Source organism: Hemicordylus capensis, chromosome 3, assembly GCF_027244095.1.
Source record: "Hemicordylus capensis ecotype Gifberg chromosome 3, rHemCap1.1.pri, whole genome shotgun sequence".
Taxonomy (NCBI): domain Eukaryota; kingdom Metazoa; phylum Chordata; class Lepidosauria; order Squamata; family Cordylidae; genus Hemicordylus; species Hemicordylus capensis.
Window position 1 is genome coordinate 281,503,187 of NC_069659.1, and position 18,230 is coordinate 281,521,416.

Below are 18,230 nucleotides of genomic sequence, written 5' to 3' on the forward strand. Positions count from 1 at the left end.
TTGAACCGTATGTTGTACTCGGAGGAGAGTACTCGTTCTACTGAAACCTTTACTGGTTTCAGGGGCAATCTAATTGAACAAGACCCTGCTCCCAGGACACCAATACCCAAGACACCATCTGCCTCGTTGAGAGGCACTCCACTCAGTGGTCTCTTGCCTCATGGTGGATGGGGTGAGTCCTATGTGGTTACTGGGGAGGAGTATGCCCTTTTCTCAAGCTGGCTTCGAGCGAAACGTGAACAGGAACAGCTGCAGCACCGCTTAATTGACACATCTGTGCAAACTTCGCGCCCACTGGTGAGGCAAGCAGAAATGGCCGTGCAGACGACGGCTCCATTACGACAGCTACGCACAGTGCCATTGCAAACTTCTTCCAATCCCCCAGGGGTGCCAAGACCGGCTTTATGTCAGACAGCCACGCAAACAGCTCATCCGTACCAACCACCTCCAGTGACCACTGCAACAGTGTGTACCTCTCCTGTTACCACTGATTCAGAAGATGGGGAAGATCCCTACACCTCAGATTCTTCTGAACATTTACCAGAAGGTCCGGAAGAACCTAGTCTCCCTGACCCGGATCCTGATGTAGCCCCTATACCATCTATTTCTTAGAACGAGGAAATGAAGGGCTACCACCAACAAGTGGTGGAGATAGCGCGGGTGCTAGGCCTACAGCTCAAAGAAAAAACCACGGACTTGGAGGACCCAGTCTATAATATGAGCAAGGCCTCCGGCTTGTAGCCTGTTTATATCCCCATGCTCCCCCACATTACAAGGGCAGCAAAGACAGCATGGGAAGTACTACAAACTTCAGCACCTACATCAAAGCGCCTAGAAGCCCTATACCGCATACAGGAGGAAGAAAACGGATACCTGCTGCGACACCCGGCTCCCAACTCATTGGTGGTGGACTGCGCGACGGCCACAAAGAGTGGGAAGAGACACACTACGCCGGCTGACAAGGAGGGTCGCAAGTTGGACATGCTAGGCAGATGCGTTTAATCTACCGCCTGCCTATCCCTTAAAATCGCAAACTACATCGCGTGTCAGGCCAAGTACACACACTCTCTGTGGGAGTTACTATTTGATCAGCGGGGGACTCTTGATCCAAAGGAGTTCGTGAAGAGGTTTGAGATGGTCTTCACAAAGACAACCACGGCAACTCAGCAACAATTAGCGAATGCCTAGCATTTGGCGGAGTCTGAATCCCGCACATTGACCACATCCATCGTGCTTAGAAGGCATGCATGGTTGCGAGGAACTGGTTTGCAGCAAGATATGAAAGACCAGATCGAGAACCTTCCCTTTGATGGAGAGGGTCTCTTCTCTGATAAGACGGATGAAAATATGGAGCAGTGGAAGAAGTCTAAGATCACAGCACGCTCCTTTACTAATCCACGAAACCCGGCCTCTAGATACCAACCATACAATCAGTATCAACAACGGCAAACATACCGTCAACCTGAGAGAAGAGACTACAAACGCACCTACCATCGTTATAATCAAGGCAACAGGAAGCCCTACTTCCAGAGGAACAAAAACACACAGTCTAACTGCACGAAACCTGTTCCGCAATCAAAGCAGCAGCTTTGATCGGAGCCAGGGCTCGACTGCACCCAGAACGCCTGCACTTCACAACTGTATAACAACACCGAGCACAACCTGCCCAAGGAACAACATCTCCTTGTGTGTGACACAGAACAGCAATCCAAGGAAAACCATCTCCTTGTGCCTGGCCAGCTATTTCATCAAACTGGCAAGCCATGCCCAAGCATGGCACCTTATAACATCAGACCAGTGGGTCCTACGTATAGTCACAACAGGATACGCGATAGAGTTCAAGGAACGTCCACCGTTTATGGGCGTCAGGTACACTCCGGAATCACTAGTTCTCAAGGAGGAAGTTCAAAAGTTGTTGGTGAAGGAGGCCATATCTCCAGTGCAGTGGGCCCTGAGCCAGACGGGATTTTACTCCCGTTACTTTCAAATCCCCAAACGCGACAGGGGAATTCGGCCGATAATGGACCTACGCAGCTTGAACCAGTACATCGATGTCAACAAGTTCAGAATGACAACGCTGCAAGCCATCCTACCTCTCCTTCATGGGGAGCAGTGGATTGCAACGCTCGATCTGAAAGACGCGTATTTTCATATTGGGATACAAGAGAGCCATCGGAAGTACCTCCGCTTCACTATGGGGTCGGAAATCTACTAATACAGTGTTCTACCCTTCGGACTTGTCACTGCCCCAAGGGTATTCATGAAGTGCATGGCAGTCATTGTAGCCCACCTCAGGAGCCAAGGTCTCTCGGTATATCCGTACCTGGACGACTGGCTTCTGACAGCCAAGTCTCGTCTACAGCTGTTAGAACATATAGAGATAGTAACGGACCTATTGAGGGACCTGGGAATCCAGATCAATTGGGAAAAGTCCTTCCTAGTGCCAGCAAGGCGCCTCCGTTATATTGGTGCAGAATTGGATATGGAAAAACAAAGGGCGTACCTTCCAGAGGAACGCTTCGAGCGGATAAGACAGCTTGTCCAGACGTTTCAGGCAACACCTGTGCAAAGAGCAAAAAAGTTGCAAATACTACTGGGACTGATGGCTTCCTGCAATACGACGATCCGCTATGCGAGGCTGAGGATGCGCGGCTTACAGGCCTTCTTCCTGAAGAACTTCCGCCCTACTACCGATCCACAGTCCAAGTTACTGGCGATACCGGAAAGGGTACTGTCTTCACTTACCTGGTGGACAAGGGAGCAGAATCTGCTCAGAGGGGTCCCCTTTCTGCCACCACAAACAACCGCCACGGTGACCTCCGATGCCTCAATGCAGGGGTGGGGTGCCCACCTGCTGCACCACAGAGTGCAGGGTCTCTGGACCCCCAAGGAGAGTCAATTGCACATCAACTTCCTGGAGCTATTGGCCGCCTTCAAAGCGATGATGGCATTCCAGGAACATATTATAGGCCAGACCATACTACTGCAAATGGACAACACAACGGCCGTAGCCTATGTAAACAAGCAAGGTGGGACAGTGTTGCGTTCCCTATGCGGTCTAAGTCTACAATTATGTAATTGGAGCATCGTACGGAATATCCATCCTGTCGCCATACACATAAAAGGCACCCTGAATTGCTTGGCAGATTCTCTGAGCAGGGACATACTGCTGGTGCAGCACGAATGGGAACTGTATCCACGAATGGTGGATCAACTATTTCAGACATGGGGAATCCCCAAAGTGGATCTCTTTGCAACCACGGGGAACAGGATATGTGAGCAGTACTGCTCAAGGATGGGAGCGGGCACAGACTCCATGGGCGATGCCTTTCAATATCAGTGAAAAGGGAGCTGTTTTATGCTTATCCTCCAATACCCTTGCTATCAAGGGTGGTAGCCAAGCTGCTTCACAATGAAACACGTGCGATAGTGGTAGCCCCGTGGTGGCCAAGACAACCATGGTTCACACAGCTACACAGACTAGCACAAGGCAGGTTCAGAAGACTGACCCACTGGCAAGACCTACTCTCGCAGAACCACGGCAGCTTAAACCACCCCAACTTGGGGGTTCTGAGTCTCACGGCGTGGAGGGTCGGATGTTGAAGAAAATCCTCCTCAATGCCCGTAAACAGTCTACCAGGCGTAGCTACCGTGCAAAATGGCGCAGATTTACGGCTCACGCAGCCTCTAGGGGCTACGCGCCAAGAGGCGAGTCTGCACGCTGTGCTACTCTATCTGACCTCTCTGAAACAGGAGGGCTTGGCTAATGTCTCTATTAAGGTCTACTTGGCGGCTATATCGGCGCACCATGACAGGTGGGATGACAAAACCATCTTTACGCACCCAAGCTGTAAGGAATTTATGAAAGGGATAAACAACCTGTACCCACCAGTGCGCCCACTGGAAGAGAAATGGAGTCTTTCCTTGGTTCTCTCAGCCTTGACGGAACCCCCATTCGAGCCTATGGGGGAGGCGACACTTAAGTGTGTGACTCTGAAAACTCTCTTTTTAATAGCAATTACATCCGCAAAACGTTTTAGCGAGTTAGGCGCGCTCTGCATTGATGAGCCTTACACCAAAATCTACCTGGACCGGGTTGTGATGCGTCTGGATCTGGAATTTAGACCAAAAATTGTAACTGATTTCCACCTGAATGCGGATATTGTTCTACTAACCTTCTTCCGCAATCCAACTACACCGTTAGAACGGGCTATGCATTCACTGGATGTGCGTTGGGCGCTGCTCTATTACCTGAAGGCCACCCTCCAGCTGCGGAGGACCCGGTGTCTCTTTGTAATCCTGCAAGGCCAAAAGAAGGGCGACTCAGCCTCGCAGCAAAGGCTTTCCTTTTGGCTGGTGGAGCTCATCAAGACCGCTTATGAGCTTCAGGGCGTCACCCCGCCGTCCTCCATTAAGGCCCACTCAACGACAGCGTATGCTTCTTCGGCAGCGCATTTGGCGGGGATACGCTTCAATGACATCTGCATGGCAGCGACGTGGGCATCACATCAGACATTCATAAAGCACTATGCCATTGACATGAGACTGGCGGCTGCAGCGGAGTTTGGGCGTGCGGTACTTAAGCGGGTGCTGCAGTAGCTTGCCTGAGACCCACCACCATCAGGGCAGCTTGCGATTCACCCACTACTTATGAATGCTGGAACCACTATCCAGATAAACAAGTTGCTTACCTGTAACAGGTGATGTGGAAGTGGTTCCAACATTCATAAAACCCGCCCATCTATCCCCGCTTCTAACTGGCAAGCTACTATACAGCCTGAATCAACATATATTACGATAGAGCTACAGACGGTCATCAAGAAACTGAGTGAAGGGACGCCTAACCGCCGCTAGAGGGTACTGCACGCACGTGCAGACGGCGGTTGCAGGCGTCGCGAGGAGCTAATGATCTCTGCCCAAGGCTGGTCTGCGCAGGTGCAGAACCCACTACTTATGAATGTTGGAACCACTTCCAGATCACCTGTTACAGGTAAGCAACCTGTTTTTCTGTTGTGATGCTTTTAATCTCCTGTATTCCCGACTTGTACTCAACTGTTTTTGCATAGTCTATTAAGGTGGTATCCAGCAATCCCTCTTGAAGTATTAGATTGGATCAGTTTCAATCTGTGATGCCTGAGGACGTGGACAAGCTGCTTGGGGCAGTGCGGCCTACCTCTTGTTCTCTAGATCCTTGCCCGATTTGGCTATTTCTATCTAGCAGGAAGATTGTTGGAGATGGCCTAATTAATATAAGTAACTCATCGCTGAGGTGGGGTAAGATGCCTCCTTGTTTGAAGGAAGCAATGATTAGACCACTTGTTATGAAGCCTTCCCTAGATCCCTCAGTGATGGATAATTATAATCTCCCATGATTGGGCAACGTGATTGAGAAAGTGGTGGCTAACCAGCTCCAGGAAGTTTTGGAGGAAACTGCTTATCTACAAAATAAAATAAAATAAAATAAATAAATAAATAAAAATAAACTCTAGATCCATTTCAAACTGGTTTTAGAGCAGGCTATGGGGTTGAGACAGCCTTGGTTGGCCTGACCTTTACCAAGGAATCGACAGGGGGAGTATGACTCTGTTGGTTCTTTTGGATCTCTCAACCATGGTATCCTTCTGGATCACCTGGGGGAGTTGGGGAAAGGAGGCACTGCTTTGCAGTGGTTCCACTCTTATCAGGCAGATTCCAGATGGTGGAGTTTGGTGATGGTTGCTCTTCGAAATGGGAGCTATTATATGGAGTCCCTCAGGGTGCCATTTTGTCACCAATGCTATTTAACATCTACATGAAACTGCTGGGTGAGGTCATCAGGAGATTTGGTGCAGGGTGTTACCAGTATGCTGATGACATCCAAATCTATTTCTCCTTATCATCAAGAAATGGCATTCACTCCCTAAATGCCTGCCTATGGTCAGTAATGGGCTGGATGAAGGATAACAAATTGAAGCTGAATCCAAGCAAGACAGAGGTGCTCATTGTGGGAGATCGGAATTTGAGGGATGAGTTAGATCTTTCCATGCTGGATGTGGTTACATCCCCCCAGAAGGAACAGGTATGCAGTTTGGGAGTGCTCTTGGATCCAGGCCTCACTCTGGTATCTGAGGTGGAAGCTATGGCCAGGAGCGCTTTCTATCAACTTCAGCTGACTCAATACCACAGCTCCTCTTGTCACTTGTGCCCCATCCCACATGACCACGTGGCTATTTAAGGCGAGAGGAAGCACAAGCACTTCAGTTCCTTTGCGACCACCGTAGGGATCAGTTCCTCAGTCTCTATGGCTCCTCGTTTTGGTTCCTTGTGTCATTAGTGAGTTTTACAAAAAGTGATTACTTATTTTCAGAATATCTGACCTTCAGACGGCTTTTTGACTAAGATTTAAGCTTTGACTTTTTGACTAAGATTTGAGATGAAAGATTGGATGGATACTTTGGGACAAACTGACCTCGGACTGGATTACTAGACTACGTTTGTGAGTAGTGGACTATTTTGGCTGAAAGACTGGACAGGTAGTTGGTTACGAATTTGGAAAGGAAATGGATACCATTAAACAAATGGAGAAAAAAAAGTTTAAACAATGTTCAAAATGCAAGATTTATGCCTAATGTGTTTGGGCGAGACCCATAACACTTCGTCGTGTAAAATTTGCCAGCCATGTTAGAAGCAAATGCGGTGCAATCGTTAACTCCATCTAAGAGCCACGATCTATGGTGAAGTACTGACTGTCCCCAGTCTGTCAAAGGAGGGGATGAATCCTTCTCCTAGGAAGGATGGCTTGAGGGCTGAAGCTTTGACTCAGTCTAAACCCTTGTCGCTGACTTTCAAAACTCCAAAGGCCTCAAAAGAGCAGGGAGACAAAATGGCAGATGCCTTGGGGCATGCCAAGAAAAAACATAAGACGTCAACATTGAGATTGACTCCGTCACTGACATCGGCTCAGGATGTTGTTTTCATGTCAGTATCCAGATAACTGACGCCAACTGTGTTGATGTTGACACCGATGATGTTGATGCCAAGCTCGGTGATGGCAAAACATGATACACCGATGCTGACTACAGCATCGATGGTACTTGAACAAGCTCCACCCTTGACATCGACAGGAGGATCCTCATCAGCGACACAGGCATCGATGTTGAGGGAGCAAGCAACAACATCGAAACCTTCGACACCGAGACCATAGAGTCCGTCGATACTGAAGGGGTCGACGTTGAGGATGTGGTCTTTGTCACCGGCAGCAACTCCAATAAGACCTTCCTCAACACCGAGAGATAAGGAGCCGGCTTCAAGTTTAAATACTCCTGTCATTCTGACTTCGGTGACACCTCGATTCCAAGCTCTGCTGACTTCCGAGATCGAAAAGGATGATCCTGCAGGAATTGAAGGAGCAGCTTTAGACCCTGGCACTGCTCAGTCTCTTTTGGCAATGCTGGCCTCTAATACAACTGTACTGTATCAACCCTTCACCAAGCGGCATTACCCCCAGAAGAATAAAAACATCAAGGCCAACATAACAAACAGGGAGAGGCCCAAAAACAGCGTCTTTGAGGACATCGACAGCCTGCTATTATCACTCTTCCAGAACACTGAAGGGAAACATGTGGTGGCCAACAACATCGTCTATCAAGCTCCATTAGCCAACAACACCATCAGATTGGCAAGCCATACCCAAGCATGGCACAACATAAACATAACATCAGACCAATGGGTGTTGAAAATTGTCACATCAGGCTATGCGATAGAGTTCACGGCTTGCCTGCAACCTTTCAGAGGGCTGCGCTTCACCAGCACAACTCCTGCCCTTCATCAAGAAGTGCAAGAACCTCTACACAAAAAAGCCATAGTCCGGGTACAGTGGGCTCAGAGGCAGGAAGAGTTTTACTCCCACTACTTTCAAATCCCCCAAAGGGATTGGGTAATTTGACCTATAATGGACCTGAGACATCTGAACAAATACATCCATGTGAAAAAGTATCGGATGACAACATTGCAGGACATCCTACCACTTCTACATCAGGAGCGGTGGCTTGCAACGTTAGACGTACAGTAAGAGATGCTTACTTCCACATAGGGATCCAGCCATCATACCAAAAATACCTGAGGTTCACAGTGGGGACTTCAGTTTACCAATATCAAGTTATACCATTTAGCCTCTGCACTGCACCGTGTGTATTCACCAAGTGCATGGCACATCTACGAACAAAGTGATGGCGCATCTACATAGTGATGGTGCATCTACGAACAAAAGGTTTGAAGATATATTCGTACCTAGACGATTGGCTCCTGACTTCAGGAGACAAAGGAGAGTTGCTTTCTCAGATACAATACTTGTTGGGCCTTCTCCAAGACCTCAGCATAGAGGTTAACTGGAAAAAATCTCATCTGAACCCAGTTACTACCATATCCTACATAGGGGCTGTACTGGACTCCCAGAATGGAAGGGCATTCTTGCCAATAGAGAGATACCAAGCCATTATGGAACTAGTGCGTCAATTTCAATCCAATCCAGCGGGTGAGGCAAGTACAATGCCTACTCAGCCTTATGGCCTCCTGCAAAATGACAGTGTGTTATACTCATCTAAAAATGAGAAAGCTACCATTATGGTTCATATCCACCTTCTGCCTGAACATGGACAGCCTGCAAAAGAAGCTGACCATTCCTCCACAGATCCTTTGGTCTTTGAGCTGGTGGACTCGGACAGACAACCTTTTAAAAGGTGTCCCTTTTCAACTGCAGACCTCATCTGTATGGGTGACTACAGACCCTTCACTCAAGGGCTGGGGTGGCCATTGCAATGCCAGAGTGACTCAGGGCCAGTGGACCTGCCGTCAGAGGCAATTCCATATAAACTTCCTGGAACTGTTAGCAGTTTTTGAGGTCATGAAAGCCTTTCTTCCAATGCTCAGTGGGAGGATAGTACAGCTGCAGTTGGACAACACTATGCAATTGCCTACCTGAACAGGCAAGGTGAGGGCGATGTCCAGATCTCTGTGTGCATTGAGCATACAGATTTGGCACTGGTGCATCAAGAACAGCAACACCCCGTTAGCCATTTGTATCAAAGGGACAGAGAATGTCCTAGCAGATGATCTAAGTTGCTTGTTTACCACAGAAGAACAGCACGAGTGGGAATTAAATGAGACTTATCTACTGCCTATATTCAGACTCTGGGGCTTCCCCCAAATTGATTTGTTTGTGACTGTGCACAATGCCAAATGGAAACAGTACTGCTCAAGAGCAGGCCACGTCCCACAATCATTAGGAGATGTGTTCCAGATGGACAGGTCACAACACCTGATGTGCATGTACCCCCCCACTACCTCTGGTGGGGAGGGTGGTGGTATATATTCTGATATTCCAAGTAAAATGTATCCTCATGACTCCATGGTGGCCTTGGCAACCATGGTTTCCACATCTACTCAGACTATCAGGACACACGTACAAAAGGCTTCCACAGTGCCAGGACCTTCTGACTCAAGGAAAAGGACAAGTGCTGCACCCAGAGGTGCCCACTCTACAGCTAACAGCATGGAGGATTGGCTTCTGAATAAAATATTGCTGAATCAGAGAAAGCCTTCCACTAGAAAGAACTATGCAAGCAAATGGAAAAGATTAACTTGCTACACTGCCAAGAAGGGCTTCTGACCTCTTAAGGCTACTGTTCAGCAAGTCCTCCTATATCTTACCTCACAGCTCACAGCTTTCAAATGTCTCCATAGAAGTCCACTTAGCAGTGATCTCAGCGAGACACCCGGGATGGGATGGGAGACAGTATTTTCCCACCCCAGTTGCAAAAGCTTTCTGAAGGGTCTCACCAACCTGTATCCTCCAGTAAGACAGCCACTGGAATAGTGGAGTATTTCTCTAGTTCTGTCAGCACTAACAGAGGTGCCTTTTGAACCCATGAAGAATACTAATCTAAAGTTGATTTCTCTGAAAACTGCCTTCTTGGTGGCTATTACTACTGCCTGCAGGGTGAGTGAACTTACGGCCCTGAGGATGGATGTGCCTTATACACGCTTCTACCCAGATAGGGTGCTGCTACGTCCTGACATTACTTTCCTTCCAAAAGTGTGGTACTCCACACCGGTGGTACTCCACACCGAGAGGCTTCTGCCCAGGGGCAGAACCCATTCTAATGGATGTCAATGGATCACTACCAGATCATTGGTTACAGGTGAACAACCTGTTTTTATTACCTTTTAAACCCTGAACAGCTACCTTAGAGAGCGCCTTTTTCTGTATGATCCCTATTGCATGTTGAGGTCATCTAGAAAGGTCCATCTCCAGTTACCACCAGTACGCCTGGTGGCAACTCGGAGCTGGGCCTTCTCTGCAGCTGCTCCTAACCTATGGAATGCACTCCCAGCAGATATCCGTAATTTAGGCTCATTGTTGGCCTTTATGAGAGCCCTACAAACTTATCTGTTTAGCCTGGCCTTCCAAGGTTTTTAAATTGTTTTAAAGTATTTTAATTGTTTTTAAATGGCTCTGAATTGTTTTAAAATTGTTTTGATATTGTTTTAAGCAGTGTGTTTTTAAATGGTGTTTGGTTTTCATGTTTTTTAAATGTGTTGTGCACAGCCCAGAGCCTTTGGATGGGGTGGTCTAGTAATGTAATAAATAAACAAACAATCTTTTCCAGTATCCTGAGAATTTTAGTTTTAACATTTCTTGTATATGTTTACTGCTTGTATAGCTGCAGAAGAAAGCGTAAAAACACTATGGAAGAAATGTAGCTACTGTTGTTGTTTTGAGCTGCCCAATTTGTTATGGGGCAACACTAAAAAATTACATTGTTCATTATTAATTATTATTATTATTATTCACCATGGCTTGCATCTGTGGTGCTGGAGGCAGAGATAAGCCTTCTCCCCTCTTGCTGTTTTCCAATCCAGGTGCACGCACACAAATCCCAGAGCTGCTCTTTGCCCTTGGACAAAATATACAAGTTCTGTAGCTTGAAGTACAGATGACTAAGGGCTATTCTCAGCTGGGTCTAGATGATGTATGTATATGAGATATATAATTGGGCTTTTTAATGTGTTTACATAGGAGAGAACTTATACTCACATAACTGGCTGAAGGCTTGCACCTCTTTTGGTTTATGCATCTTGACCTTCCCAGGCCCTCTTGTTATATTATACACCAGTAGAAGGAAATGCATTCATTTTGTGCTATGCCTAGTTTGAGATATTGCTCTCTTTGTCGTTTCAGTGTTGACCAGTGAGATAACTGACTTAACTTCTCTTTATGATGCTGAGAAGGATTCAACTGAAGTGATTTCACTACTCTGTCCACCAGATATCAAAAGGGCAAGGGTGGAGATATTTAATCTTTCTTCAAAGACTATTTCAGGTATAAATTAAATCTTAAGTGAAGTGTTGTCATTGTTAGCCCAGTGCTAGGAATTTTAAAAATCTAATCTATCAGTGATTACTGTCTGTGACTGTGCCTTTCGCTTCCAGAACTTGGTAATCTTGCATAGTGGAACCAGGATGCAAAAGCAAAGCAAGAAAGAATGCACTTGTTATTTATTTATTTTAATTTTATTTTATTTTACACACTTGTATACCACCCCAAACTCACGTCTCTTGGCAGTTTATAACAAGCAAAGAAGAAGTTAAAACATTAGTTAAAATAAATGACAGCAAAAAACTTAAAACAGTAGTTAAAACAAAATAAATGACATAGTAAAAGTTAAAACATTACAACAATTTAAATCTTAAAACAACATTTTAAAATGATGTCAAAACTGTTAAAACAATATTTAATTAAAAGCCTGGGTGAATAGGTGCGTCTTTACAGAGTTTTAAAAAGTTGACAGAGATGAGGAGGCTCTTATTTCAGCAGGGAGCATGTTCTAAAGCTCTGGGGCAGCAGCAGAGAAGGCCGGTCCCCGAGCAGCCACCAAACGAGCCGGTGGCAATTGCAGACAGACCTCTCCTGATGATCTGAATGGGCGGTGGGGCTCATAACGAAGAAGACGTTCTCTTAAGTACCCAGGGCCCAAGCCGTTTAGGACTTCATAGGTTATAAACAGCACCTTGTATTTCGCCTGGAAACTTAGCGGCAGCCAGTGTAGATCTTTCAATACAGGATTAATATGGTCTCTCCGAGATGATCCAGAGACCAACCTGGCTGCCGCATTCTGAACCAGCTGTAGTTTCTGGACTACACACAAGGGCAGCTCCACTTAGAGCGCATTGCAGTAATCCAGTCTGGAGGTTACCAGCATATGTACCACTGTTCTGAGGGTGACCCCCTTTGGTGGCCACCCCGCTGATGGCGGGCCCGCCACCACTGGCAGCACTCTAAATAGCCCTGAGCAGCAAGCTCTGGCTGATAGAAACCAGGAAACTGCCAAGTCGCCCCCTGTGGGCTCCAGTCCTGCAAAGACACACCTCAGTCCAACAGCCTGTCCTGGGGGGCAGATAGTAAGCGGGGGGTGAGGGCAGAAGCAGACAGGCAGACACCCAGTCCCTCTCCCTGGGGTCTGCCTGGGGGCAGATGTTCCTCCTCCTTTTGACATCACATTGTCACTGATGTGATTCTACAAAGTCCTGATATATTTACAGAGCATAAACAAGAAAGGTCATGGTAGGAGTGACAAACAACTAACCCATTTATTTATTTATTTGTATTGATCCAAAGCAATTCATATGCAGCTATGTAAGTAACGTAGCATGTCGAAAACAGATAGAATGGAATCTCATTTAAATAATCTAGAGGATACACAAATTTTTCGACAATCAAAATTTCAGATAAATGAAGTGCTTATATGTATTGGGACAGTAGAGATGTCATGTGGAACATTGGTGAAAACAAAGATTTCATAAACATAATTGTGGTTTACTGCGGACAATCAACAATCAACTTCTTTCCTGTAACCATGCTTGCATGGTTAATCATGTAAGGCTTAGGCCCAGGGTATTTAAGAAAATGTATTGTTCACTATGAGCCCCATCGCCCATTGATATCATCCAGAGAGATTCATCTGCAGTTGCCACCAGCTCATCTGTTGCCTGCACAGGGATGGGTCTTCTCTGTTGCTGCCCCAAGACTCTGGAATGCACCCCCTGCTGAAATAAGAGCCTTCCCATATTTCTGACTTTTAAATGTCTTTAAAGACACATTTATTCACCCAAGCTTTTAAACAATACCTGTGATTTTAAATTGTTTTAAGATTTGAATTTCTGTTTTAATTTGTTTTATGTTGCTGTAAACGACCCAGAGATGGTAGTTTGGGGCGGTGCATCACCTTAAGTGGCAAAACAGGGAAATGCTTGACTAATAAGCAGAAGATTGCCGGTTCAAATCTCCGCTGCTACTATATCATGCAGCAGCGATATAGAAAGATGCTGAAAGGCATCATTGCATACTGTGCGGGAGGAGGCAATGGTAAACCCCTCCTGTATTTTACCAAATACAGGAGTGGGCGCCAGGAGTTGAAATCGACTCAACAGCACACTTTATCTTACCTTACAAATATAATAAATAGATAAATTGTCTTCCTATTGTCTTTACCTCCCAGAAGTCCTGTGTGGAATACCAGGCTTCCTGGCTCTGTCCAACTTCCGGCAAGCTCCCACCCCATCACCCACTTCTCAACCATTGGTCCTGATTACAAAGGGAGTGGGATCACCTGCCATATGTTCCCTCAGATCTTTCTAATTTATGCAGTTCTCCAGATGCTCTTGCCTCCCTGTAGAAGGGAAACAAGCTCTCTTAAATACCCAGGGCCCAAGCCGTTTAGGACTTCATAGGTTATAAACAGCACCTTGTATTTCGCCTGGAAACCTGGTGGCGCAGTGGTAAAACTGCCGCCCTGTAACCAGAAGGTTGCAAGTTCGATCCTGACCAGGGGCTCAAGGTTGACTCAGCCTTCCATCCTTCCGAGGTCGGTAAAATGAGTACCCAGAATGTTGGGGGCAATATGCTAAATCATTGTAAACCGCTTAGAGAGCTCCGGCTATAAAGCAGTATATAAATGTAAGTGCTATTGCTATTAAAATGCTAATCCTCCCATTCCCAAGATGCAGTCTGACACCCTTAACCATTTTCTGTCTATGCATACACTAGCAGAAAGCAAAGCTAATGCCTGTTGGGGATGCTGAGAGACTTTGAAAGGAGCAAAAAGGAGGAGAAGTAATAGAATGAAAGGATTAATGCTGAATCAGTGATCTGGGTTTAACTAGCAAAGGGGGAAAGCAAAAGAAGGTGGAAGAAAGACAAACTGACAGTAATTGCAAATCTGAAGAAACGGGCGGACAGACTGACAAGACACACAGAGAAGAAGAAGCAGTGGAAAATCTATTGTGAATGCAACTTTATCAGGGAGAGAGAAGAGGGGATTTTAGAGAAGGGCTACCCTGAAGTGTTAGAGCCGTATCAGGGAAAAGTGTTAGAGCTGTAGCAGGGAAAGAGGAAACAAGGTTTGGAGCACAGAGCTTCATGGTGACCCATAAACATGCAGAAACCTTATTCATGAATCCTGATTCTGTCTGTTCCATGGGCTTTGACATCCATAGCAATGTAGAAATGGTAAAAAAAAAAAAAAGTTCCTCTGCAAAATCTCCCCGCAACTAACACCTTGCTTAGGTACCCCCTGGAGGAGGAGCAGAAAGGCACTTTTGTGAGCTAATTGGCAAATAAACAGAGCATCTTAGCTCCACTCATGCTGGTAAAAAGTAGAACTGAACCCAGAATTGAGAGAATGGTCTTGTTGGAAAATGCATGTTGGTGCAATGAAATGTCCAGCCTGTTGCTATGACATAAAGGGCAGAGCGGGCTTCATCTCTGCTAAAAGGCTTTGGATTTAAAAGGAAAGGTGAGTCCTGCCAGCAACTTTGCAAAGATTTGGAGAGATAATGTAAGGAGTTGCTAGGCAGACTAGGGAGGTTTTACATTGGCACCAGTGAGAGATATTTGCAGCCTAGAGTGGCAGTGTGTTGAAGCTGGTCTGGGATAACATCCCAGTGAACATCAACCCATGAAAAGATGAGTCAAAGAAACAAACTACGTTTCTGCATTTGAACATGACACAGGACCATGGTTAGGCTGAATCTCGGTACCTAAGCCAATTTCAAACCTAGGGTTCAGATTTTGGTTAAATGAGATCTAAAGATGATCTACAGTTGCCACCGGCTTGTCTGGTGGCTACTCAGGGACAGGCCTTTTCCATAGCTGCCCCGAGGCTTTGGAATGTGCTCCCTGTTCCCGAGCTTCCCAACCTCTGACAACTTTGAAAAAGTCAATCAAGACACATCTGTACGCTCAGGCTTAGATTTACAGTTTTAATACTTTTAACTTGTTCTAAGTTTTAAATTGTTTTAATGTTTACCTTTTGTTTTGATTTGTATCTTGATTGTGAACTGCCCAGAGATGTAAGTTTTGGGTGGTATAGAAATTTGTTAAACAAATAAAATGACCACAAATAAACCATTGTTAATGCCATGGTGTGAGTTCAGAAGATAAAAGTAACTTAGACAGATTCAACATGGTGATGTTTGAAGCAGCTCAAAATTATGCTTTTTGTGGATACTGTGAGAGTGGCACAGTGAATACAGATAATGTGGAGATTCAGGCTGAAATTTCATGTTTGGTGAAGACCAAGGCCTGTAAACCTTGAGCTCTGCCAAGCAGCTTTTCATTTTGCATTTCCTGCTCCTTGTTTTCCTGAAACCTGTGATTAAGCAAGATTCTTCAGAACCCCACATCCCATGCACCAGGGCAGGAAGTAGAATGGAAGAGATGTCAGAGAGTGAACACATGAGAGAGGCCAGTTCTAGTCACATATTCTAATACATACACACTCAAATATGCCCTGTATGCACATATTTTATTTTTTGCTTGAAAAAAATATTTCCAGCAATACTTTACTTTTAGCCTGAAGCACTCAGCACTGCTTCAGCAGATATTGCGCCATTCCTGTCAAATGTTATTTACTTAACTTGGCTTATGTTTTTTTCAAAACTAATATTTCAGAGGGGGGTGGAATGCCGACATGAAAGTAACCCTGCTTCCCTTCTCCCACTGTGATTCTTTTTTTTAATTAACAGATAATGAGGAGTGTATCAGTGAAAGAGGGATGTTGAAGGACTTTGTTGTTCGAAAACGTACATATGAATTAGAATACCCACTTTGTTCTCTGGTCAAGAGGAAGGACAGTACAGTATATGCCTATGCTAGCCAGGCACCTTTTATCTGTAGATATCATCTTACTGCAAAGGTATGATCTTATAGCATAGGTGAACCATTACAAGTAACCAAAACCACTTGTGAAATGATTGTAAATCATTCAGCCAATTATATGCCTGCTATAGCCCACAATGCACTCACTACAACAGACCAGCCTTCAGCTCATGATGGATGATCCCTCCAAATCCTCTCTAATCCAGGATCTCTGAGGTGATCCGTGTTCCCTCACAACTGGATCTTCTGTGACTGCGCAGTAGCTTCGTGGAGGAATACATAGTTCCGATATGTACTCTCTGGCATTCTGAGGCATGAGGGAACACCTGTTAAAATAAGCAGGAGAGTGCACTTTACTTTAGTTCCTTCTCATCCATCGCGCTTGCTGCATGCAAAGGTTCCTTGCTCCGTTTCTCTATTTGTTCCTGTGAGGAAAATTGTTCTCTTTATTGGATTTTTGGCTTGACTCAGACTTTGTTTTATTGACTTTGGCTTTGGATTCTCCTTTCTGGTCAGTTATATATTTCCGTTTCTTGACCCAGCCCAGCCATAGACCACCCCGTCTGGATTTTCCCTCAACTCTGGTAATTATCTGCTTCCTAGTCTTGACTTCGGCTTGCCCACAACAATCCCACCATATTTCCCTTGTATTTTGTATTTTTCCTTTCCTTGACTCAGACTGTCCTCAGTTTTTTCTAAAAATAAGCTCTCCAAAAACTTTAAAGCACTGTAAATCCTGTAGAGGAACTTTGCCATCCTCCGATGGGCATGAGGAATGTTTGCTCTGTCTGGGGGAGAATCATAACGTTAGGAGCTCTAAAATTTGTCTTTCCTTTAACAATGCTATTAGAAAATGTGGAGAATTCAGACTTAAAGCCTCCATTTACGAAAATGTTCTCCAGCCTCTGATGCCCTGCCTGAGCCCACTGGCTTCAGTGTCACCAGGGCCATCAACTTTGGCTGCCTCAACATTGAACTATTCCAAGCATTGGGAGGACTCTGCTTTTTAAAAGCCTGCAGTAGTAGATAAAGGGGACAAACATTCTCATAAGAGAAAGAAAAGTTGCGATTGATCCCCTTCCAGTGACCGACATGGAAGCAAACACCATCTCTCCACTGAGCTGGCATCTAAGTCAAAATCAGCTAGTCACCCAGTTGTGAGGGAACATGGATCACCTCAGAGTTAACAGGTTGCTTACGTATAACAGGTGATCTCTCTGGTGAGTCATATTCACTCACAACACCCACCTGATCATCTCCACTGCTAGGGAGTATCCACAGTACCTTGTTGTGCCTACCTGCCTTACCTGGACTTCTCCATAAATGCTGTCAGTCTTGATGCAGCATCCGAATCAGGAAGGGAAGTATAATGTGCTCTCCCACCTATTTTGACGGCTGCTCCCTTGCCTCGGAATGCCAGAAAGCGCATATTGGAGCTATGTATTCCTCCACGGAGCTACTGCACAGGCGCAAAAGACCCAGTTGTGAGTGAACATGGATCACCAGAGAGGTCACCTGTCACAGGTAAACAACCCGTTTAACTTGTAGTATCTAACTCTTCAGCTCATTTTAACCCATTCTTTAGTGGCTGACAGGGTGATTAGAAGAAACCTGTGGATCTGGATCATGATCTCTTGCCATTCATAAGCAATGGGGTACTGCGCCTGCGCAGGACTTCATGGATGGATTTGCTAGCTCCTCATGGCAATCCATGCCCTGGCCTGCATGCTCACCATTGGTATAGTGGTTGGGGTGTGATTTTGTCAGTTTCTTTCCAACCACCAACACATTAACACATTGTTGGCTACTGCCCCTCGGCTTCAGATTGGTTCTATAGAAAAATAAAGTAAAATGTGACTGGTTTTCATTTGTTTGAACTTGGATGGGCTTGCTTTGACTATTCTTTGCTTTTGGATGTTGGCTAAGTTATATTTTGGTGATCTTGGAACAGACTTTGACTAAGTCTGTCTTTAAGTCTGTCTGACAGACTCTTTGGATCTTGGATGTCAGTACTGATGCAACCATTATGCAGTTT

General features: G+C 45.6%; 1 protein-coding gene across 3 annotated transcripts in view; it reads left to right on the forward strand.

The window, feature by feature from the left end:
- Positions 1-18,230, forward strand: part of CFAP43 (cilia and flagella associated protein 43) — a 105,466-nt gene that overhangs the window by 26,805 nt on the left and 60,431 nt on the right. For all 3 annotated transcript variants that reach the window (XM_053306438.1, XM_053306439.1, XM_053306440.1), the window contains 2 exons: positions 11,219-11,359; positions 16,063-16,232. In XM_053306438.1, the coding sequence (XP_053162413.1) occupies positions 11,219-11,359; positions 16,063-16,232 (311 nt within the window). The remainder of the gene's footprint in view (positions 1-11,218; positions 11,360-16,062; positions 16,233-18,230) is intronic.